The 24,240-nt window shown below is 38.3% G+C and overlaps 1 protein-coding gene across 1 annotated transcript in view; it reads left to right on the top strand.

Annotated features, from left to right (window-relative positions):
* The window catches only part of DLG2 (discs large MAGUK scaffold protein 2), a 967,325-nt gene that overhangs the window by 843,404 nt on the left and 99,681 nt on the right, over nucleotides 1-24,240 (top strand). The window contains 1 exon segment of the mRNA XM_030469255.1: nucleotides 15,898-15,913. Coding sequence (XP_030325115.1) covers nucleotides 15,898-15,913 — 16 coding nt within the window.

Genomic DNA, 24,240 nt, shown 5'->3' with positions numbered 1-24,240 from the left:
ATTGCTTTGTTGTGGCAATTAAATTAATTTACATTGTCAATGCTGTTTATTTTGTGATGCATGATGTACATAGATTACAGCAATGAAATCTGTCTCTCTCAGAGTACTATTTTAATGTATATTTATAGGACAAGTTCTCATTGGATTCAGACCACAGACACTGGAATAGCTTGTGAAAGTCATAAATCCTCAGTGGCCTCAGCTAGAATTAATAGTTTGATAGACTTCTGTACTCAAAAGGTGTAACAATGACCCAACCTCACCCTAGTATTCCTCAGAGGGTACAGTTGCTGAAATTCCCTTTAGCCAGTGGTTACCTTTACCAGGTGTAATAAAATACCTTTACAATTACGCGCAGCTGATTGAATTTGATAAAACTAACAGGCAGAACCAACTATGCTCATACAGATTTCATGGCATTTTTTAGTTGGGCTAAGGAGGGAGATATAAGTCAGCACCTTTGCTGGCAGGAAGGTTGGCAATGACCTGGTGCCATTGATGTTCTGGGTTTTGTCTTGTATGGAGAGGCCTGGGAGAAGCTGGGATGTTGTGAAGCATTGCAGATTGAGGCAGAGCAATGGGTTGAATCTGATATCAGAGGAGAAACATCCCTAAGAAACAAATTATTTTTTAGATTCCCTAATTATTGAAAAGCTTAGGTGTCTGGTTACTTCTGCACTGGATGTTAATGTCTGGTAAATGTCCCGTCGGTTTTAAATCCTGCTGGGCTCTTCACTTCAGTGATCCTCTCTGACAGTGCCATCAACAGACTATCAGATGGAAGAGCATTTTCTTTAACCAGCGTAAAACTGACAAAAAAATCACTAAAGGAGCTGAAGAGCATAATTCCTGAATGCAAGGTACTGAATAAACCCCTCTGTTAGTCTGCATGATGGCAAGAACTACTGACCAGTATAGTGACCATCCATACCATCTGGCTGAGCCTGGAAATTTTATCTGTTGGTGCACATTTAGTCACCTGAAACTTTGGGTCCACACTGTGGAGATATTGGAGATCTTGTTTTACTTCCCTGGGATTTGAATTAACTAGCTAATTCGTGATCTTGAGAGCATCAAAGCTGCCTGTTGTTACTCTTAATTTGACGTCTACATTGCTGCTTCTTGAGCAGAAAAGGTAACAACTCTTGTTATTCTGGCTGAATGCCCTGATTTTCCCCCAGTGACCGTTGTGCTCACTTCAGATAGCAAATAGGATGCCTGGGATGCATAGTCAATATAGTCCACATGACTATGGAAGACATAATTTGAGTTCTGGCAGCAAACAGGAACACTTTTGTCTTTTTTTTTTTTTTTTTTTAAGATCATTTCTAGGTTGCACCTTGAAACAGAGAACCTCAAAGTTAATACCAAATGTGTTTGTTACAAATGCCCTTAAAAATACATACTTTATATATATGTAGCTATGCAGAATCTGGCAGCCATATGGGATTTTCACACATCTGTCAGGAAAGTGAGAAAGTTCGAGAGTGAAATCTCACATTCTTTGCCAGAACAAATGAACAGAGCCCCAAAGCCATGAGTTGTGTGATGGGCGTAGCCATTCACCGTGAAGGTAGCAGTTTTACAGAGCAGCACTCTGCTGAATATTATGACAGCATCAGCGATGAAATATTTCCCATGGAAGGTTAACATGGAAGTCAGGAGAGCTAAAGAAACATTGGAAGTAAGTGTGAAGCAAGATAGCAATTTTTCTTGGCATCGTGGGTCTTGTGTAATACCACAGACTGTGGTTTAGGCATGCCACCTACACACAGCTATGAAGTATTGCATTATCTTACATTATTTTTAAATTGGTCAGTTTTAAAAGCCTGTACTTTAATATATGTGAGCAGAATTATAAGGTGAGTGTTCTGCTGGTGGAGGAGATTCATAAAGCATTGCTTATGTCTTAATCAAACTGCTCCGAATTATTATAAATTGGTTTCATTTTTACAAAAATTCTTGGGGAGCTTCTTCAAACCTGAAGCAAAAAAAAACCCCAGGAAAATAGATGCCACTCAAGGCATTCTGGCACATATGGTTTTAAACCTATCTTTTGTGAAAACTAGGTCAGAAAACCCTAATTAGTCACAAGACACACAAACTGCAATACTTGGGCCATTGTGCAGAACATCCATAATTTCAAGTGAAATGTGTAGACCCCTGAGAATAGAATTTGGCCCTCTAGGGCAAGTCCAATGGCATGGATCTTTTAGCTGCTTCTCAGTGAATCAGGGTCTGTCATTTAGAATACAGATAATGTTTAAAGTCCCTTCCAACCCAAAGCATTCTATGTTTTTTTGCCCATGTTGAATTTTTCCCAATCAGCATTGCTGGATTTCCCAATCAGCATCTCAGCAGGAAAGACAGAGCCATCAAAACCATCACTCTAAGTCCTGATATGCCTCCCCTACATTCTGCCACTCAGCTACAAACACCTTTTCTTTCATACAAGCCACTGTAGTAAAAGCCAGTAGCACATGTAGAAATGCTGCTTATGAATTTTTAGTGAATTTTGGCTTGTATACTGAAGATGCTGAACACAGAGACAAATGAGGAATGGAGGGAAACAAGCAGCTGAGGAGGGGAGAGAAAGGATATACATAGGAGTTTCTTTTGCTATGCATGAAATGCAACACCCTGTTCCCACATCATGACGCACATCAGCTGGTCCAGATGGTGAGAAGGGTTGGGTTTCTGCCTGGGGCTGCTGGTGCAGGCTTCATTTGCATTCCTCAGCCCAGTTGTTCATGGAAAAGCATCCTGGCAATGCACAACCGCTCACACAACTGTGCTCACCTTGCCAAGCACAACCTTTCCTTGTGCTACCAAATGTTGGAAGAGTTTTACCAGCATGGACATGAAAGGAGCTGGATCAAGTTCAGGCTCCAAATGGAGCTCTCTAAGAGTCAGCACTGGTGATGTAGAAATAGAAAATCATCCTGAATAAAGTGTTCATTCACACTCTGTGCTCCTACAAATAGCCTTGAGTTTGTGTAAAACACATACAAAATTCATGGAGCTCAACTCCAAAAGAGCAACTTCTGCTCCCTTGTAAAGCACTTGCCATACAAATCTCTTTACAGTGACTGATTCCTGGCTGTTTTTTATCAGAGCCATAATGAGTTTTGCTTGTTAGGGGCTAATTGTGAGCATTAATTTGTGGCATGTGTAACAATTGTGAGTGCTATTGCTGTAATTAGTCCCATTTGAAAATGTTTAGTTCAATTGATTGTATTAATGGGCCTAGGTTTTAGCTCTTTGGATCCTTTCTTTTCAATCAATATATTTAATTTAGAAACAATGAAGGAATATTGAAAAAAAAAAGAAGCATTAGAGAAGTGACTAGCATTACAAATATATTTTTATAGCTTACAGAACATTCTTTATACCTATCAGCATTTTTTAAGAAGCTTTTAAAATGTACACATAATTTCAGCTATTTAAAGCAGCAAGTTTTATTGCTTTTAGCAGTCAGTCTGCCTGGAGTACTGCTTTTTAAGCTATTCTTGCATGGAATTTGCCCAAATAATTCCTATTCATGATAGTGGAAGTTAGGAACTGTGTGTTAGACACTAACCAAGAACTGTGTCTTTAAGAAAAAGCGATTTCATGAAGATTTGTTTTGCTTTGTTTTTAAATCATGAAAACTATCTAGAAGACATTGAAGCTACATTTACTACTGTATGAGGAAAATTTTAAGGGACCAATTCATATCAGGTAGATGGTTTATCCTCCAAATTTTGCTTCTTCCCTGAAGTGCAGTTATCATTCCACCTTAACAAGGTGCAGTGATTGACAGGTAGAGATGTTGCACAGAGCAGAAGGTGGGAGTGTGCTCTATTGGTTTGTGCTTGTACATCCTGAGCACCAATTACTGTCACTGCTGCCAGCCCTGATGTGTTTATCAGGATGAGTTATAGCAGAATATATGTACACAGGCAGTGTGTATGCTGGATGACCACCCCCTGTGATGTAAAATATGAGAGTCTGGGAGCTACCGTTTTATAATTCATCAGGTTCAGCAACTGAATGTTGTTGGTTGGCTTAGTTATAAAGGCAAGTGTGAACTGAACAGCAGACAGGAGCATCTCGCATTAAGAGTCCTGCGAAGCTGCATTTGGTGCCTGGGCTCTGCTTTTGTTCAAGTGAATTCAGTCCTCGGTGAGTGATGGGGGTTTTGAGCTAAAGCTGTTATTATATAAGCTGGGGAAACCTGCCTGCTAGTTTTATGTGTATTTTGCTGCTGGAGGTCCTTGTCTGTGGTTGTTTTTAGATTTTGCAATATTTTCAGTTGTGTATGTTACTGGCACATAATGAGATGAAAAGAAAAATGCAATGATGAATTATTCACCATAGTGCTGTGAGGATCTCTTTTCTAGCTAAACTTACTTTCCTCTAGTGAGTGCGTTGGGGGTTCAAAGAAGCTACAAACCAGAAAATCTGCTGGTCATTAAATTCCTTTTATTAGCAGTTAAAAGAGAGTGATAGCAGTTGCTTTTGTTAGAAGAGGCAGAAAAAGAAAAAGCTACAGTCAGAAGCCTTTACAAATTCTTTGCTTTTATATACATGTGGCTTTTCAGATGCAGCAGTGAATCTTTTGTGTGCAGTGAGGGGCTGCAAAGAATTTATACCGTAGAGCTTTTTAATTAGATAATCAGTAAAAAGGTAGTGACTCTCTGGGTTTGTGGTAATATGCTTAGTACCACATTAAAATGAATGATTCCCGATCTTGCATAACAACGGTGCTGAAATATGTGTAAGATGAAAGGCAAAGGGGGACTTTGAAGCAAACTGTGGGAAGCATGATATAGCACAGCACAGCAGGAAAAGATGTATTTCCTATAATGTGTGCATTACTATTTGAATTTCACCAGCTTCAGATTCTTTGTTTTAATTAGCACTTGCTTCATTAAGACCTCTTTATCTTTTTATGCAAGCTCCTTTAATACCGGTCTGCATTATCTTGCCAGGAACCTTTAAAGATCAGTAAGCCAGCTATTTTTTTTGTGTGTGTCTGTGTGTGTCTGTGTTGCTTTAACCAGAAAAAAATTGAAATGCAGTGTTTATTAATATTAGCATTGCTATACAATACCTGTATCCCTCCTTGGGAGGGGCATGTTGTACTTTTCCTTTTATCATTAGCAGTACTAACAAAGGGACAGTCATTGCTTCTATCTCTGTGCCTGTTTGCTGTTTTTTTTTTCTGTGGGATGGAGAGGCAAGTTTGCCTTATCAAAATATCAAGAGGGCTTGGCAGAACACCTGTTGTCTTCTTACTGTATTATTAGTAACTGGAGACTCTTCCAGAGACCTCTCCTCTGATATCAATGCAAACTGTTTATGCTGTAACGATTTAAACTTGTATTGTGACTTCTCATTCAGAAATAATCTATTCGGTGAGTTATATGTGAAGTACTGAAGCTGTGGGAAAGATCCTGTTTTAATAGGGTGTCTCATTTTATCATCATTTTTTATTTAAAGAGAAAGGCTATTGGCAAAGTGGCCTTTGCCACTGTCTTCTTTTGCAGAACAGATTTGCACTTACTCTTTATAAATCATAAATTTGAAAAAATCAGAATTTCTTGAGAAGATAATTTCCTGGCAGCCTAACAGACTAGAACCTATTTCTAGGAAAGAGTGTGTACCTTTCTCAGCAGTGCTTTATTTAAGAGTATTTCTCTGCTTTTTAAGCATTCAGAGTTATTTTCAGTGACCCCCTGTGCTAGCAAATGAGATTTCTTGAAGTGTGAGCTTCTGGCTTTGCAAGTTCTCCTCCTTTCAGAAATCTGTGATATTGCATCCATCTGTCTAGGCATTTATATTGCATGCATCACTATGCTGTTAGCTCAGAAATCTGAACATTAGCCATGTAAATGATGTACTGTGTCTGAGGAAGTATAAATTAGGACAGGAAATGCAACCCTAAAAGGTGACAGTTATGATATGAGCATACGGCTCTTGTGGGCTTCAGACTCACTATTTGTTGTAACACAATAGATTAAGCTACAAACTAGTTCAGTTTATGGGCAGTGGGATGGAGGCTGGGGCACAGGTGAAATCGGATTCTTGATGTCTGGTCCAGGTAAGACTCAGGCCAGCCAACTGGAAAACAGCCAGAGAATGTGCCAAAAATAAGTTTTAGTCCTGGTTGCTTGCCTACTGCTCCTTTGCGGTTCTACTCCTGGAGTGATGCTGAAGGAAGAGCAGCAGTGACAAGGAATTGTATTTTAAATCCTCTCTTGTCTGGAGAATACAGTTGTTTTATCTGGATATGAGTTTGCTACTGTGATCCTTTCCTCCCACCTTGCAGTGACTGTGGTGTTCTCCATGGAGCAGCGTGCCTGAAAACCCCTTAGTTCTCAGGGCTGGTCTGTGTGGTTAGTGATACATCCTGATGGAAATGCACTACAGCACAACTGCAAGAAGTAGGTTGGCTTCCTGTTCATTTCTGAAGAGAGATATTATTTAAGGGTTGATGCATAGCATTCTCAAGTAGCAGAAATCTGCTCTCCAAGAGGGATCTTTCTCCACTTTTGCCTTTTTATTAAAGCTGAAACCAGCCAAGGCACCTACATTCAGATTATCTTTCACATAAAATACAGATGCCTGGGGGAAAACATCTTGGATAAATCTCCTTAGCTTTGGAATTGTTTTTTTTTCTTTTTCATATAGTCTGAAATACCTCGGGTCTACTGATGTTCAGGTTTGCTGTGAAGTCCCATGGCAGGTGGTGGTTGACATTTTTACTGAAATAGGGTATTGGATAATCCAGCATTACTCTTTGGAAAGTTATTTTTCAGTTTGCAGTAAATATAGCTGATATGTGACTGTGTAGTTGTGCATGGGTGCTTTTTCTCTATGTTTAAAGTGACTGGGGATTGCTGCAGTGTGGAAACATATATTTGTGTGCATGTAGCACCTCTATTTTCTTTTATCAAGCAGACACACTCACAAACACTATACTTTCAGTACAGGAATTAATTTATAATACTGAGTATGGAAAGCTCTAGTGCATAGAATTGAAAACTATTAACAGTCTTCTTACTTTCAAATCTCTTCTTTTTTTAGTCACATTGGGTGCTATTTTGCAGCACTCAGTTTTTAATTCAGTAGTCATAACAGGTGTGACACAAAGCCATACAAACATCAGCAATCATAGTGATATGCTTCCAAGGAGAAGTCCTTCAGGGAAAAAATGGATTGGAGTGAAAGGCTAGACATGCACTCACCTCAGTGTTGAAAATAACCAATGTAACTTCGTGGCAGGGACAAGACAGAACATAGTAGAAGTTAATAATATGTCAATGAAAAACAGAAGGATTTTTTGGATGTCCAGGTAGATAGGCAGAGAAACACCAGGTTAAAGGATTATCCAGTGTGCAGTTCATGAAAGGAACGAATTTGGCAATGGGAGCAGAGAGAGAGCATTTTCATAAAAACAACATTCTCTTTGATGTTGTTCTGTGCCTTGTGTTGGGAGAGAAATACATGCAAAGACCTAATCCAGCAGAAGATATATTTTTTTAGATCTTTTATGATTGTGCAAACAATCTTAAGATTGTTCAAGTTATAAAAACAATGAAAGAACTTGTAAGGCAAATACATTTCACAGATGCTAAGTTTAATTTGTTCAGGGGTGCAATTACTTGGTTTATTCAGGTGCTTTCAGTGTCTTGGTACCTGAATATATTTTGCTATTTGAAGATAAAAGCAAGATGCATATCCCTGCACCTTCATTTCTACCAGATGGTTAAAACAAGGGGATCTGTTTGTCCTTGAAACCTGCCAGGTGAGGAGGATGTGCTCCAGGGTAGTAGAACTGGGTCTGGAGAATTCAGTGCCAGGAATCAACAGGAGACAGATGTTAAAGAAATAAAGTGAAACAAATGCTCCACTTTCTGCTTGGCATTTGGAGTAGTTTAGATGATCATCCACATGAACACTATCACTTGAGTTCTTTTCAGGAGACAAGCTGCTTATACCAGCCTTCAGTGGAATTTCTCCATGTTTTCAGGGGACATGCATGGTCAGAAGGCTGCTGGTTGCTACGGCTGTGTCTGTCTCACAGAATGGTTACAGCTGCCCATAGATAGAAATGTAGGATTCAGTTTTCATCCAGGATCCATCCAGTCCTAGTAAAGGCCCTACAACTCTGAATCCTGCAGGCAAGTATTAGATATTTGTGCCAGGAATGAGCTTCAGTTGAAGTCACTGTGCATTGCTCTAGATGTACACTTTTCATCTTTCCCATATGACCATGCATAGAAGAAAAAAGTCTGTGGAGACACTCTTATATAGCCCTACATGAAAGTGGCTTTAACCCTAGCAGACTGCAGGTGGAAAGCACTCCTAAATATCTTCTGCTACTCTTCTCTTCAGTTTTCTATCTTGCCTGGAATCATCATGGACAACATTTGTCATTCCACTTGCAGGTGTGCAAATATCTGCTGCAGATTCATTCATTGTCCTAACAACACTGATGTGCTGTCTTCTATCCTATGCAAACTTCAAGTTAGTAGTTGGTGGCCTAAAGCTTTGTAATAATATGCAGTTTTTATTTTGTACTACAGGGGAAAAAATTACAGCATCACTGGAATTACCAGTACTCTCACTGAAAAGTCAGCCTGATAAAACTGCAGTTCAAGTCCTGATTCCCAGAATACTTTCTCAGTGTTAGCAGAACTCTCCTATTATTTTAGCCAGGCAGGAGTGTAATCTAGATTGACATAAAGTTTAAAATCCTAAGAGTTAATGTCATCTTTACATCACAGTGGTCAGTGTGTTGTGTTTGAAAAACCTGGAAAGTGACAGTGGGACATTGTGTGTCCCTTCTAATTCATTACTGTACTCCCCATGAGATGCTTCTTGGGTGGAAGACAATAGGAAATCACCACTCCGTAAGCATGATCTACAATTTATGCTAGGTTTAAAAGAAAGAGATTAGCATTAGCATTGGCATTTGTGCTAAACAAATGCTAAGAACCCACTATTGTTGCTTTTTTGTGTTGTGGTAATAACCTCAGACATGAAATAAGAAAGAACAGATTGACCAGTGTTGTGTGCAGCCACATGCTGAAACTGAATGGGTGAGCTTGCCAGTCATACTAAACTCAGTTCACTGTGGGTTTTTTGTGTTTTGTTGTTTGGTTTTTTTTTCTTTATAGCTATTTATTTTTATGTTTGAAGTAAATTGTACTCTCAGAAGCATTTTCACTACGTTCAGTAATGTGTATGAGCAGAAAAATCCTTCAACCTGCTAGTAATACTAAGGAGCAAATGTTTCTACCCAGCGGTGTCTAAGTAAAGTAATGGAAGTATTACTCACTAAAGAAAATCTCTACCATATTTTAAATAGCCTTGTAGCTGTTTTTAAATGGTATAAACAAAAATACCATCAAGCCCAGTAAACGGTACTTTGTTTGGTATGTTATTCTCTCTGTATTTATGTACAGTTCTGTTAAACTCAGTTTGCCTATAGTAGATCCTTGTCTCCCGCTATCAAAATATTCCCTGAGAAAGGAACCTATTATCCCAGGTGGAAAACTGGCAGTGGGCAAAACTTATCTGCTTAATGTCCTACAGACTATCCTTGCCTTTCTTGGGTAGTTGTTTCTGTTACACATTGCATAGAAAAAGTACTCAAATATATTATTTTGGGTTTACTCTTAATTTCTTTCTCTCACCTGGCTGCTGAAAGACAAGCCTCATAGTCAGCTTTCTCCTGACTTTGAAGAGATGTGAATAAATTCTTCTTTGCTTTTATTAAATTCATTTCAGTGCATAAGTACTGAACGGTAGTGATATGAAGTAATAAAAGTAGAAGGGCTGGAGGGCAGCAAGTAGGTAGAACTGCAAAATTTTAGGCATTTTCTAGTGGAATTACTGTGAAGCAAATTTGTAACTTTCAATTCAGGCTTACCTGCCATTCGAAAATTAGTCTGACTTTTGCCCTACGCTATTCATAGTCCTTAAAATCCAACATTTTGCCTCAATTGCTTGAGATACTTAATATAAAATGTGAGTCTGCAGCTGGCCAAACAGGCACCTAAAATTATCAAGGTAAAAACATCGAAATTCTCTGTTTCTGTTTAGTTTTGGTATGCTGGTTAATATAAGCTTAGGCTGCAGATGCTCTCTGTAGGTCTGTGAACTATTTCTGATAAAATGTTTGATCTAGAAGTCATGATTTTTATTTATTATAAGAGCTATTTTTAAGATTTAAAATGGCTAAGACTTTACTTACAATTAATCAGTTCCCCAACATGCTTTCTTTTGAATCTATACAATACTAGCACTTTATCCTGTCTGTCTTTTACCCCTTATGTTTTGCCTGGTGTTAAGTTGCCTTACACTGAAGGTAACAAGTCTGCTGAATTGTAGTACAGTAAGGAACTCTTTTAAAAGTATATAATGAAGGCAAAATACACCTACTCTTTCATGTCACTCTGAGGTTCAAAATGCCAGAAGTACACCCATTTTTTTCAGGTCTGTGTGTTTAAACTCCTTTTCCTTACTATTGTTGTCAATTTAAGAATATAAACAGAAATACTTGAAGAAGAGAGAGAACCATTTGGAAAAAAAATAATAATCAGAAAATAAATCCATAGGTAGATATTGCTTTTAAAAAGTGTATCATTCCATATTGCTGCAAAGCTTTCAGATTTTTGCAGCACCCTAAAAGTGAAAATTTCAATAATACCTGGCAACATTTGATGAACACCTTGTCCTTGTTGGTTGCCAAAATATTTACAGCATTGCTCCTCCATTTCCTCTCCATCAGTTTTCAATTGCCCAAAACCATCATTTGAGGCAGGGAGAAGAGAGGAGCAGGAGAGGATAATGATTTAATACGTGTGGTGAAAAATGGTATTCCTCCAGGAAAATTGTATTTATATTGCCTGTTTTATTTTCCAGTGAAGAGACATTTAATTTTCTGATTTTCCCAACAGAAAATAGACATTTGAATTTAACACACAGGTAAATAACTTGAATTCAAATATTAAAGTCATTCGTTCAATTAAGTAATGGAAATTGTAAAGGCCTAAGCACTTACCTGTAGACATATGGAGCCTAATTCTGATTTTACATATACCTAAAAACATGCAAATCAAATGTCAGCTTGAGAACACAAATGTAATCAATGCCTTAACCTCTGGTCAACATCTGTGAGGGCTGACTCAGCCTTTTGTCTTCTGATGGGTAAGCTTCTTGCTGAGTTCAAATCTGAAACAGTGTGTAGGTCTTCCAGATATAAAGTTGTAGTTAAATCAATCTGCTCAATCTGCAGATCAAGCACCATTTTAATTTAGCCACTGTTCTGGTCTTTGATTTACTTGCAGCACTTCTGTAATTGTGACTGACACCCTTGAGGTGGATTACATTGATACATGGGATTTGTACTGCCTTAAGTTTGTGAAACACATCAGGATTCTTTTGGATAAAAAACAATGTAATTATAAACTATGTTAGGCTCTTTCAGGTAAATTGGATAAACTGCCATATAGACACATAGCATAATCTGACATATAAAACTACATTTAATTTAGAATTTTGGGACATCCTTTTATTTAGTGAAGCTCCTTTTCTAATGGAGAAACATCTGAGATATTATAATACTAATTCCCTACATTTTTATTTCGACTTAATTTTTGTAGGGTTGGTTAATGCAGAAAGGAAAGACCTTTTGAAATCCTGTCAAACTATATTTAAGTATATGAGACACATGACATCTAGCATGGAAAATGATGCCCCAGGGAATTTTCTAAACACTCTTTCTGAAAGTGTGAAAGCAGCCACCTCTGCTGATGAAAGGGCAGGAAGCTCAATGCCAAACATGGCAATATTCTGCATTCAGAAAAAATCAAATCAAAACCAAACTAATTTTGTAAGTTAACTGAATTTTTGTATAGTACACTTGGAGAATAAAGGTGGCTTTATGTGCTCACCTGAAAGTTCTACAAGCAGTAAATTGTAGTGTATTTAATTCACAAAAGTGTAGTGCTTATTTCTTCCCTAGGATTGGTTCTTGGACTCCACCAGCTCCAGGTATTTCAAATATAGATTCTTAGTCATCATCTCTAGTGTTAAATGCCAGCAATTATAAGTACTGGTTGACTCATTTCTATACTCCATGATTTTTTATGGATGTTATAAAGCTCTGAAAATGCTGATAGACCTATAGTCAATTGTGGGTACTGCCAATATCAGGGTGTTTGATATTAAATATACCCAGATATTAAACCTTTATATTGGTGTACCTAGTTGTTCAACAGCACTGTCATCAGGGAGGACAACGTGAACTAGGGGACAATGGTAAAGCTAAGTGCAATATTTTATTTATTCTAGTGATCTTTGCATTCTAAAGGACTGAAGTTGAGAATCATACATTATTTCACATGTGGGATTTACCAGCTCTGTATTTCTTACCTACTGGATGTCACACCCCAAACATTTGAAAAAGGTTCAGTCAGCTGCAGACATTAGTGCTACATGTTTAAGATTTTAACGACCTTATACTGTAAATTCCTAATGGAAGGGGGAAAAGGGAAAAGGGATTGACATGCAATATGTCTGAGACATGGCAAAGAGAAGCCAGACTTCTCAAAAATACATGTGAATCCTCGGTATTCTGAGAATACTTCTCAGGCTCACCCCAGCTGTTTAGTTCTACTGATTGCTAAATGTTCTTGTTCTTCAATATTTGAATCAAATGACACTGCTTTTGTCCAATATCTTCCCCTCTTTGTTCTGATCTGCCAAATGCTTACTTGGAATTTAAATTCACTTTTAAATTCGGGTGGGCAATGAGAATTACAGATTCATCTTCTATAGATGGTAATTATTTCTGAAATATGCCTGCCAGAAATTAAACAGAATCTCATTGAAACAACAAAAAAAAGCTTTCCTTAATTGAGAGACTTGCCTACATGGCATGGAGTGTGAAAACAAAAGTGTGCTTTCATAATCTTGAAGCTGGCTTCAGCATTGGGCTGGCTGATTAAAAAAATATCCTCTATGAATAGAGTATGGCCTATATACATGAAGTTAAAACCTCGAATTTACTTGAATTTGTTAACGTTCTCTTTAGCAGCCTTTCTACTCCAGAGATTTCCTTTCTTTCCTCTCACTGTAAGTTGTTCTCATTAAGCTCTGTGATTACAAACAAGGCTTAGCGGTATTAAATGACTAGATATTTTTATGGCCAAATGGGATTACTTTGATAATTGGCTCTGATCTGTTGCAGGGCTTGTTCTCCCATACTTGCTGCATTGAGCCTTGTAATGTGATAGAAGTACTATCCAACTGACATTTCCCAGGTCCTTTGGTCCTGGATCTCTTCAGAAGTTTATTTCATTTTCAGCTGTAGATGGTATGTTACAGCCCTTCCAGAATTGTCTGTTTCTCCTGTCATTGTCCGAGTTGATGCCTTAAAAACATTGTAGTGAAATTGTGATGAATAATGATAGGGCTTAAAATAGAGACATCATCAGAGTGTTTTGTGGATCCGTTTCTTTCCTAGGTTTTAAGCTCAGCCATCATATAGCCAGGCCAGATTCTGCTGCTAGGTCAGCTCTTTGAGCTAAGAATCTCTGGCAGATCAAGAATAAAAGAGATTGACAAAAACCTCCAGCCTTGAAATTACAGGCTGACAGCATGGTGTCATCCACCAGGAATTATGGCATTTCATGTCCATGTATCTTTGTGCTTGCAAAGACAGATCCCTATGATAAAGGGTATCTGACCTGTGGTAAACAATCCAGTCAAACACTCAAAGCAGTCCAAAACAAATAAAAAACAGTTTCTTTTTTTTTTTATCATAGACACATGCTGTCTTATGGAACAGGAAGGACTAGTGCTGCAATAGTCAGTTTCCATCTACATGTTTGAGGAGATGCAGAATTCAGAACAATTGCTCTGCAGCTTGGTTCTCCTCAAACCTGAAGCCAACACAAGTCTTTTGTGTGTATTATAGTGAAGAAATGTTGTGATGTCCCTGCACACACAATGCATTCATCTTCTCCACCCACTGTGTTGTTAAGGCTACCCCATTGAAAGTTTGAGATTGAGTCTTGAGATGTAAAATTTCTCAAGGCAAGGTGTTGCTCAGATGACATGCCTATTAATTTCTTTGGAAAGACTGGCATACACTGACTCAGGCTTGATGATATTTATTTAATGTGTAATTGTCTGATGATTCATTAAAGTGGATTATGAAGAGAGAGGGGAAAGTCAGGTTTCCTATAATACTGTGGAATGCATTGATAAAACTCAGAGATGGTACCAGGAAGCAGATATGTGGCAGAGACTCAGGTCTTACTGTCCCTACTACAAACTGACCTAGGAAAAATTCTTCCATCCCTTCAAATACAGCACTCCACATAACCCTGGAGAGTACAGCCTGCCTTGGCCTCCTTCTCACAATGGTTGTTCATAGTCACAAGGTGCAAAGATTTTCTTTTATAAGGCAAAATTTTATATAACCATATATGATTTTTTTATTTCTTTAAATATGATATAAATATAGTTATAAATCAAAATATAAATTTAAATTCTTCAAATTTCTTTAAACTTTATTTAAAATTTTAGATTGCTTTATATAGCAAAATTCAGAAGTTACAGAGTTAGAAATTTTTTATAATATTCATATCCCTAAAAGTGTTCTCTGTAACTCTGAGGATACCTCTGTATTTAGAAACCCCAAGGTGGTGAATTCATTGGATAGTTGGGATTACCCAGCAGCAACAAAACCACCATTCCGTATGCCAAGGATGCTTCAGAGGCCTTGAAAGATTTACTTGATCAAAATAGATTCACAAGAGTCTTTTCTGTAATGACCAAAAAGTGCAACAGAGATAATTCTCATAAGATCTTGAATAATCTGTGTATGCTTTTGGCTGGCATTATTTTGGGTGTAAGAAAGACCACAGGTTTTTGTAGCAGCTTGACAGGCTGGGGGCTAATGTATGATTTGTACTTCTGTGCCTGTGCTCTGATTTATTTGGAGTAGGGCATGTTTATAGCAGTGCTCCTCTTAACTAGCCAGTGGGTATAATTCTGCCAAGTTCTGTTGTAAGTCTGTCAGTAAAAATAATGTCAATAGTAATCAGTTACTGCCCACTTTTATCCTTCCTGCCTTACTTGCTCTCAGAGGTAGCCACTGCCAGGTGATTCACATTGTTACTTTTTCTCCTGCCTTACAGGAAAGGGAATTTCCCTTAGCTCTCTCTCTTAGCAGGATGCCACAATTGCCCATATAACTCTTTAATCTCTCACAAAAAATAATAGTAATTATTAAAAAAAAAAAAAAAATTAGAAAAGGCTACCTTAAAAGCAGCCACCTGTTTGGATAAATGTCATCCTCAGCCTGACATTTCTTGCTGCTGGTCCTGTGGATAACTCAGCAAGCCAGGGCTGCAGCCCCAGAGGGTACTGGGGGAAGACGTAAAGGTCGTGATTGTAATGAAGGAGATACTATAAAGCAGAATCCAAATATAAAGTCTTGTAGAGGCTGGCAAGCAAATTAAAATGTAAATAAGGTTGACAAGCTTTCGAGCAAGACATCAAACTGCCAAAGGGCAATTCTGCCTTCTCCAGGCCTTTTCTGCCCTTCATGAGCAGGCTGCAGCTGATCCTCAGCCCGCAACGATAGTAACCTCTGGGGAAAGGAGGACTATGAAAGTCATAGTGATTCTTAGCAGCTGTCACATTTGCAATGGCTTCTCTTCAGAGTATTTCATAATCCTTTTTTTTCGGTGTACTTGCCTTAGAAACTTGAGTTATGCAAACACTATGAATGAATAAACAAAAATATGTATATATACATGTATGAGCATCTATGACAGTCTTAAAGTTCTGAAATTCTTACAAGCTTTATGAAAACAGGGTAAATGTAAGACTACTCCAGGCTTTTGTCATAATTCAATAGCAAAGAAATCAAGAAAGATGAAGAGAGAAAAGAGAGTAATTGACATAGGTCATTCATTCAATTGTATTTAAACTGAAGCAGAAACTAGAAAAGGTTGAAAGAAGCTTTGGAAAATGAAGGAGCTGAGGTCACAAGATAAGTCTTATAATTCTCAAAATAGATTCACCTTCCACATCCTGCTGACAGATCTGTGAGTAATAATGACTATTACTGCTTTTAGAAGTCTGCTTTGATTTGGTTTCTTTTCTTCCTAACTAGAGATTTAATTCTTTTTGTTTTAATGTCTGGCAGAAATTCATTTGCATGTATTTAAAAACATATGTGCAAGCCCCTTGGCATCCCTCCCCCCCCCTCCTTTAAGAGGTGCTGCCCTCCTTTAGAGGTGCCCTTCAGAGGGCCACACGGTGATGCCAGCGGTGTGGCAGAGCTCTGAAAAGCTGAGTTTTGTTTCCCTTTGTCAGTGTGTGGTACTCCCTGCCTGTTGGGATGCTTTTAGAGGCCTCCTGAGCCAGCCATCTCAAAACAGGGATGGTTTGCTGCAGTAATAGTGTCTGCTAATGTCTCATTATAATCAATTTAAATGCTTCAGTTCCACCGAGAGCTTCTAACACATGAAAGTCAAACTGGGCTCATCATTTCAAATCCCTTTTTTTTTTTTTTTTTTAAATGAACCAAACTGTTCTGCCCTGTTGAAAGCTGGAGTATAAAAGATTGTAAAGCTGTGTTTATGGTGTTGTTGGGACAGCCTTTTCTGTATCTTCTAAGTTTGAAATAGCAAATATTTTCAGCTTTGTGTTTACCTTTATTAAAATAACAAAGGTTAATTTAGTGTATTTTGCAATTTTTCATATTTGCAATACATATTTAGTAATATTTAAAAAATTAAACTGACAAAACCAATCAAGCCCAGGTTGGATGAGCCTTTGAGCAACTAGTGTCTAGTGGGAGTTGTCCCTGCTCATGCAGGGGGATTTGAACTAGATGATTTTCAAGACCTCTTCCAACCTAAATCATTCTATGATTCACTGTAACCTGCCTGCATTCCAGAGAGCTTCACATTACATTTTATAGAAAAGAGTTTGTTTCACTGTTGTTTATTCACATCAGTTTCCACTCCTAACTCAGCCTCTCTCGATTGTCTTTCAACTAAATGGCCTTGTGAAAAGGAAAGTTAAAGTAATGACAGCAAATTGTACCTGAAGTCATCCTGGGCCACCCTTCAGATGGCTATCTGATATAAAAACAGAGACAAATTGGATCCAGCAAGCTCAATACCTGGTAGAAGTTAGGGAAACAGAAAGAAAGAAAAAAATAAAGAAAAAAATACCCAAACCAAACCAAAAAACCAACAGATGCATATACAGAAAAAAATAAAATTTACATTGTCTTCAAAAACCTCATGATCCTGCCAGATCTGGAATTTGTAGGAGACTTTGGGAAAAGGAGAAAAGAGCAAAAAGGGAAAGCAGGCTTGTTGTTGTATTGTGTTCTTTAAAAAACATTTGAGGCATAGTGGAGAGGCAGATGACAGAAAGGAGGAAAGAAGTTTGGGGATTAATCACTCCAAATGGGCAAAGAACAAGGTGTACACTTCTTTCCTCCTTGGATAGGTTTCAAGTGGAGGAACAGAGTTGTTGCTCCCCAACCCATAGTTCACCGGGAGTTGTGGAACATTCAGGAGGAGGATCTGCATCTCCCAGAGCCTCTGGTGGGGTTATGGGTGGGCCCAGGGAGCAGCAAAGGGGATGGAGGAACTTCAAAGCCTGAGACTTTGTGGGTTTTCTTTGCTCTGCAGGGACTGTTAAGAAGATCTCTCCTCCACCCACTTATACCTGTCTCCTTTCCAGAGTCACTTACCCCACTGTTATGTTTGTTAAAATCGAGGCTAATCATTAACTCTAGTCTCATCAACAATCTCCCCATCTACCCCCAGGTGACACTTGATGGGAATGGTGGGGACAGAGAAACATAGGCTAGTTTTGCCATAAAATGCAGTATTTTGTGAAGATACCTTCTCTTGCAACAGAAAGGGTCAAGAGAGAGGGATCTCAGGGAGTTCAGAAATGTCTTGGCAGGGACAAAATGATGCTGTTATTGGCAAGGGCAAGGAAGGCTGGTTCAGTGGAGAGAGAGATGCTCCTCTATAGGACAGTGGCCCCAAATAGAGCTGTGGTTGAGCTGCTCTTTAAGGTCCCTAAAGGATGAACCCAAGTAGGCTGAAATCAGCCCCCATGAATTCCCACTATTGCCCACCTCAGGGCACAGGGTGGGAAGGCAATGACCAAGAAGGGATTGAGGAGTGGGACTAAATTGTGAGGATCCAGCTGTTTCCTTCATATTATTGAGGCAGTATGTCTGCAGGAGGATGGCCAAAGACTGCAGCTTTAAACTGAAGGAGTGATGGTCCTTAGATATCCATAAAAACAATCACAGAGTACTGTAGGCCTTTGAAGAAAGGTGAGCAAGGCAAGTTGCAAAAGTTCAGTTCATAACAGACTGCAGAAAAGAGACCAAAAAAAACTTAATTATCCATTCCTGGCTTATCTAGTCACTGTCCAGACAGTGCACAAGTAGTCACAGCTGCAGGACAGCTTGGGTAAAGCTGTGAAGCTTAATTTGTTCTGTTACACTGGCAGGTGATGACAGGTGTTTCCTCAGCCTAATGTTAACAGGGGACAGAAATTTTCTGTCCACTGCAAGGCATTATTTTTAAGTGGAAGAATAAAATACAGCAGGCACACAAACCACTTATCTTTTCTCTTCCTGTCCCTTGACACCGAGCCACTCCTTATTTAGCTTGACTTCTACCTTGACTGTTTCAGTCCTCCAGGTAGTGGATTTTTATTATTTTCCTACTCATCTGTGACTAAGAAGAGGAGAATGCAAGTCCCTCTGAATTTTCCTGCAGTCTCTTGCACTTACGTTTTTGTGTATGAGAGATTTTTTTTGTCTTGGAGATGTGTATGCAGCACCATAATTTGCCCTAGAAGTGACACATGGATGAAAAAGTTACTCATGCTGGAGAAGAGTCCTGTGCTGAGACCAGCCAGCCCTCTTGAACACACTAAAGAAGCTGCCCAAGTCTTTTATCCCATTAATTTCTATGTACAGAGCTAGGACTTTGCTGCTTCCCATAGGAGTGAATTTCATTATAAATTTATCCAAAGAAGATCAAGCAGTATCATAAGAATTTTATCACAAGTGAAAGCTAAGATGGGTTTATGTGGCATTTGTGAAGCTTCTATGCTTTGTGTAAGTCAACAGGAAAACTGTTACTCTACAAAATGCCACTGCAGCCGGATCAGTTTGGGCACCACTGGCTTTGTGTGAATTGGCACAAATTAATTTTCACATTAACCTGCTTACAGCCATGAGCACTGCACTGGGTACTAGGGGATTCAGTTAATTACAATAATAATACTTCTGTGCTAATTACAGGGACACACTGGAAAGATTTTTGTAGCCATACTAACCCATTTTATAGCATATAGGTCACTGGCAGTAATGAATTTCATCTGTCCCAATTGGTATACAGCCATTTTCTGTAGATCTCAATTCTGACTCTTGCAGACTTTTTCAAAAGGTTTTCACTTCCAAAACCTGATTACCTATTTAGTTAAGCTAATACTTTTTCAGGGTTTTTTTCTGTAATTTTACTATAGTGTTAGTTTTGATGTATTACAGTTTCCCATATTGGTTTTTTGTATTCCTTGTGAACTAGGAGGAATAGTCTTAAAAAGCAGCAAAAAAAAACTTTAGATGAGACATTAGAAGAAAATGGAGCTTCAGAAAGGAGAGTGAAGCACCAGAATAGGCCATTTATAGTGGTCAAAGCGTCTCCATCCCTGGAGAATATATAGAATGAATTAGACAAGCATCTGTAAAAATATATAATTGTGATTTATAGCCCCCAAGGCCTTTCTGCTCCCTCTCTGGCCACCTCTCTGTCTCCTCCTCTGAGCTCAGGCTCATGCTCCAGTCCCAGGTTTCTGATGTCTGGTACCTCTGCTAGAGTGTGCTGTTTTTTCCTTGGAAAATGTGAGGTGGTGCAATTTGATACAATCTTTTGTCATTGCTGTCTGAGCTAAATGATCTCCATTTGCTTCAGAAAGTGCAGTCAGTTGCCCCAGTGCAGACAACATATAGGAGCTTGATCACAAATCCCAGACCAAAGTGCACTCTGAGACAGTCTCACCTGAGTCCCTCATTTGATCTGAGTACATCTCTTTCCTAGAATAGTGTGTATAGGAAACTTAATTTTTTACTTCTTGATTCTTCAAGTAATTCCATAAATGTTATGCGTTTTTACCATTCCTACCCAAACTGTCTCTGAAAGCTATTTATGACATTTATGGTAAAAGATGCTTAATCACGTAGCTGAAAAGTTCATCTTTACTGTTTTTTCCTACCTGGATTATCCCGAATAATCAGAAGTAGAGAAGCAGAAACTCAGAGAGGTGTGGAGAGACCAGACTACCAAGGCTGTACAGTGTCAACTAAATTCTACAAACTATCACTGGTTTTGTCAATGACCACTTCAGGACAGGAAAAAGTAGTCTGCAGATGTCAGATAAATCTTAGGGTAAAGGCATCAAGTGCAGTCATGTAAAACTGTCACTGTATTAAAAATTATGATTTCCCTACTGAATATAGGTCTAAAAGATTTTGCTTTTCAAGGGAGCATATGGCTCTGCAGTCCAACTGCTGTCACTAGCTGTAGGCTGGCAACTGTGGGAAAGTCTGGCAAATCCTTTGCACTTGACCCAGCCCCTTTTCTCTCGCTCCCTCTTTGTGCTTTCCATATATATACAGATGTATATATATCTCCATTCTTTATGTATGTTTGAATTCAATGAAATACCTATATATGCATTGAATTGACTTCCTGTAAGGTAATGTAAAGCACTGATAAGCCAATAATGTGTACCAGGTTATTACAAAAAAGCATTCCCCTGCTCCTGAGAAAAAATGGCTGGTGCTTGGGAAAAGCTGTTGAAGCTGTCATTCTTGTTCTAGGATGCTTGTCAGAATCATGAAAGAATATAAGCCTGGATATCAGGTGGGAAGTTTTCAGCACTTCCATTTGCTACTTAGCCATGTTTGGAGCATGGCTCACCAGCAGAGCAGGGAGACAGCAAAGCTCTTCTGCTTTCTGTAAGATAGACCTTGATCTTTTTTTTTAACTAAAGTCCGTGGGTCTGGCACTCCTGAGTTGAACAAAATCACTGGAGGTATTGATTTGATGAAGATGCTGTAGAAAGGAACCTCAAAGGACTTAATGCAAATTAACTTGGCTTTTTCAGTTTTCACTCATTAGACAGGCTGTAATGCAATAAAAGTTTACATAGTACACAGGATCAGTGATGGGATGGATAATAACTGGAAAACGTTGCTGTGCTGCTAAGCAGACCTGGTTGCACAGAATACTGGAAAATTGGCACAGGGAGTAGGAAGAGCCTCTCAAATACTATCTGTTCTACTGCAGATAGTGCTTTATCTGGAAAATGACACCTATAGTGTCCATCAGCAGAGGAGGCAAGTGAATGATGTGCATTCAACAGCTCTGGAGATGCAGAAGTCTCTCCTCAGTGGTATGTAGAAGGATACTTTAAAACACAGCTTTAAAAACAGGGCTATATGTCAAAAGGGGATAAAAAAAGTAATACAGTATAGAAAGGCCAGTTTTCTTGCTATCAGTCTTTGATAATATATTTTATTTATAGAAGGAGGAATATGATTGAGGTAATAAGTCTAATTTTTCAGGAAGTCAGTTGATACTGAGTTATATAGGACACTGCTATATAAGCCAGTAAAGATGTAGATAAACATTGTAACAAGGATTAAAAAAACCCAAACAACTAGCAAGAGAAGAGACAAGCAAACTGGAAAAGACTGAAGCAAAGATTGAATTGTTTATTTAGGAAAATGGAGATCCGTAGGTGAAACTGTGCTCTCTCTATAACTCTGTCACAAGAATCAATATATAAAGGAAAAGAGCAATTTACACACAAGAACTGTGTTGGTGCAAAAGCCAATGAATAGGCTTTAGCTGCATCTAATTAAAAGAATAAATCCAGCCATTTCAGGACTGGATTCTGTGTGTAGTTTTCCAACAGTTATGAAATGCCAAAATTGAACTAACTGTAAGATAGTACTTGGAACAGTTAATGCACAGTATTTTAGAGTTTGATTTTCTGTAAAAGCAGAATTGGATTTGATTAAGACCCTTTTTAGCTAAGTCTGTTATACCATAAAGGTGTTTTTCTGTGGTTCTGTGAATGATGAGCTCAGTGTATCAGCAGTAATTGCAAGTTATTTGGTGGTATCACGTTGATTTTTCAGGCATTAATTCCATTTTGCAGGATCTGCTGATAAAGTTGATCAGCATTTCAGAGCCTCTAGACTATCAGCTATATCCTTGACATATAATTAGTGGTCAAATGCACAACATATATGTTAGCAGCCTAGATATCTAACTACAGTTATCAAAATATTTCTTATAATAAGCAAAGAGGCATTCAAGGAGTATGAGTTATTCTGAGATAATGTATGTATTGTTTAAATTCATTCAGGCTTGTAATGTGCTCAACCATTTCCTATTACCTATTTGTATTACAAGCTGTAATCTGCCTTAATCAGGGAGCTCTAGCAAACTAAATGTAACTCTGCAGCTGCTCTCAATATTGCCTCTTAGTAAAGATCAATATACACATGGGAATAGTTTTATCCATTTCATTCCTTTCTGTATACTTTTTTGTTCATAACACTTGAGATTTTCTTGAAATATTTTTAGGCTTTTTAAATTGTAAAAATGAATAGTTTTTTTCCAGTCTTTGCTTAGCTCTTCATTTTAATTCAATAGCATGTCCCAGACAGCTTTAGGAGATGGCTGAAGATATCCTTGTCAGGAATAAAACTACAGCTGTGTATAGGAAAATGAAGCTTCCAGGGGAAGGTAATTCTTACCTAGCAGATTTTGAAGTCAGGGAGTGAATAACTTAATAATGGTATTATTATCAGTGTTAGCAAAGGGTATTAATCATAGTTGCAAAGCAGTTAAACCCAATGAGGTATAACCATGTTTATTTTGTTAACACTTCCAAGATTCTGGTTGCATTACTTATCGTTCTTCTGATCTCCTTGCTTTTGCTAATCTGTCAGGCTATCCTGTTATACAATTACACCAGATATTGTTGGTATTCTTGGTACTATTTTGTTTTCTGCTTTAGCTTGTAATTTTTTAATTATTTGTAGGTTGTTGCTTTGAGGGATTTTTTAATGGTAGGCTGCAGCTTTCATGTTGGTTTATGGAATTAGTAAAATCACATTAGTTTCCCTATTACCCCATTTTTCAGAAACTTTTTTTTACCAAGTATTTCTTTAGAAACCCCTGATTTACCTCTTCCAACTCAGTGTAGCATAGTTTCATGGTGTGTAAGTACAAAACTAGCATATGATGTCTTCTTAGCTGCAAAGGCTTTTCTGTAAGTTTTTATAAAAGTTCACCTATGAGCTTTGAGTCCTGATTTAGCAGTGACTTTTTAATTTTTGTCTGAAAATCAGGCAGGTCAGACAGGTCTACAGTTCCAGTTTGATTTCAAAAGGATTCTTGTTCAGTTCCTAGGCAGGAATCCTACCTGATGAAGTAGGATTGTAGGATTGTTTTCTTCTCGCAGCATGGTTCAGTACAAGGTGGCATCTTCTGCATACAACAGTGCTGAGAAAGATACCACCTGGATTAGTCTGCTCCCAGCTCTGTCATCACTGTATCCTGCCCTCTTCACTTTTTCAAGCAGTTTTGTGTCTGTTTTCCAATCTGCATTAGTCAGGCTCAGGTTAGTGTTAATACACTACGTTCTTATTGAAAGGTATTTGGGAAAACTCACATGAGCCACGTAGCTGGTACCTGGGGCTACTTTGGAATGAGGAAATTTATTAACAGCTGGAGGCAGGTAGGAATCACCATCAGAGTCTGAAAAAGAGGAGTATCTGCCTGGTGTCAATGCAGGGTTAGTCAAGACCATCAAATGGCTTCCCTGTTTTCCCATGCCTAAGACACTCTAGAAGAGGTCAGCTCTGTGTTTTGTTTCCTCATGTCAATCCATGTTTATAAGAGCTGGAAGCAGTCTAAGCCAACATTATCATTAAAATAATGTGGCCAATCAGTATAATATGCTCAATTTTCAATAAGAGAACTACTCTTGGTAAAAAGCAGAAACACAAAGAAGCAACAAAGCAAAAATAATAAATAACAATTGCCCCAGGAAAATAATTTTGGATGGGAAATTGTGGAAATTGAATGAGGGAGGATA

Source organism: Calypte anna, chromosome 1 (assembly GCF_003957555.1).
Source record: "Calypte anna isolate BGI_N300 chromosome 1, bCalAnn1_v1.p, whole genome shotgun sequence".
NCBI classification, from domain to species: Eukaryota; Metazoa; Chordata; class Aves; order Apodiformes; family Trochilidae; genus Calypte; species Calypte anna.
This window is presented reverse-complemented; position numbering and strand designations above follow the sequence as displayed.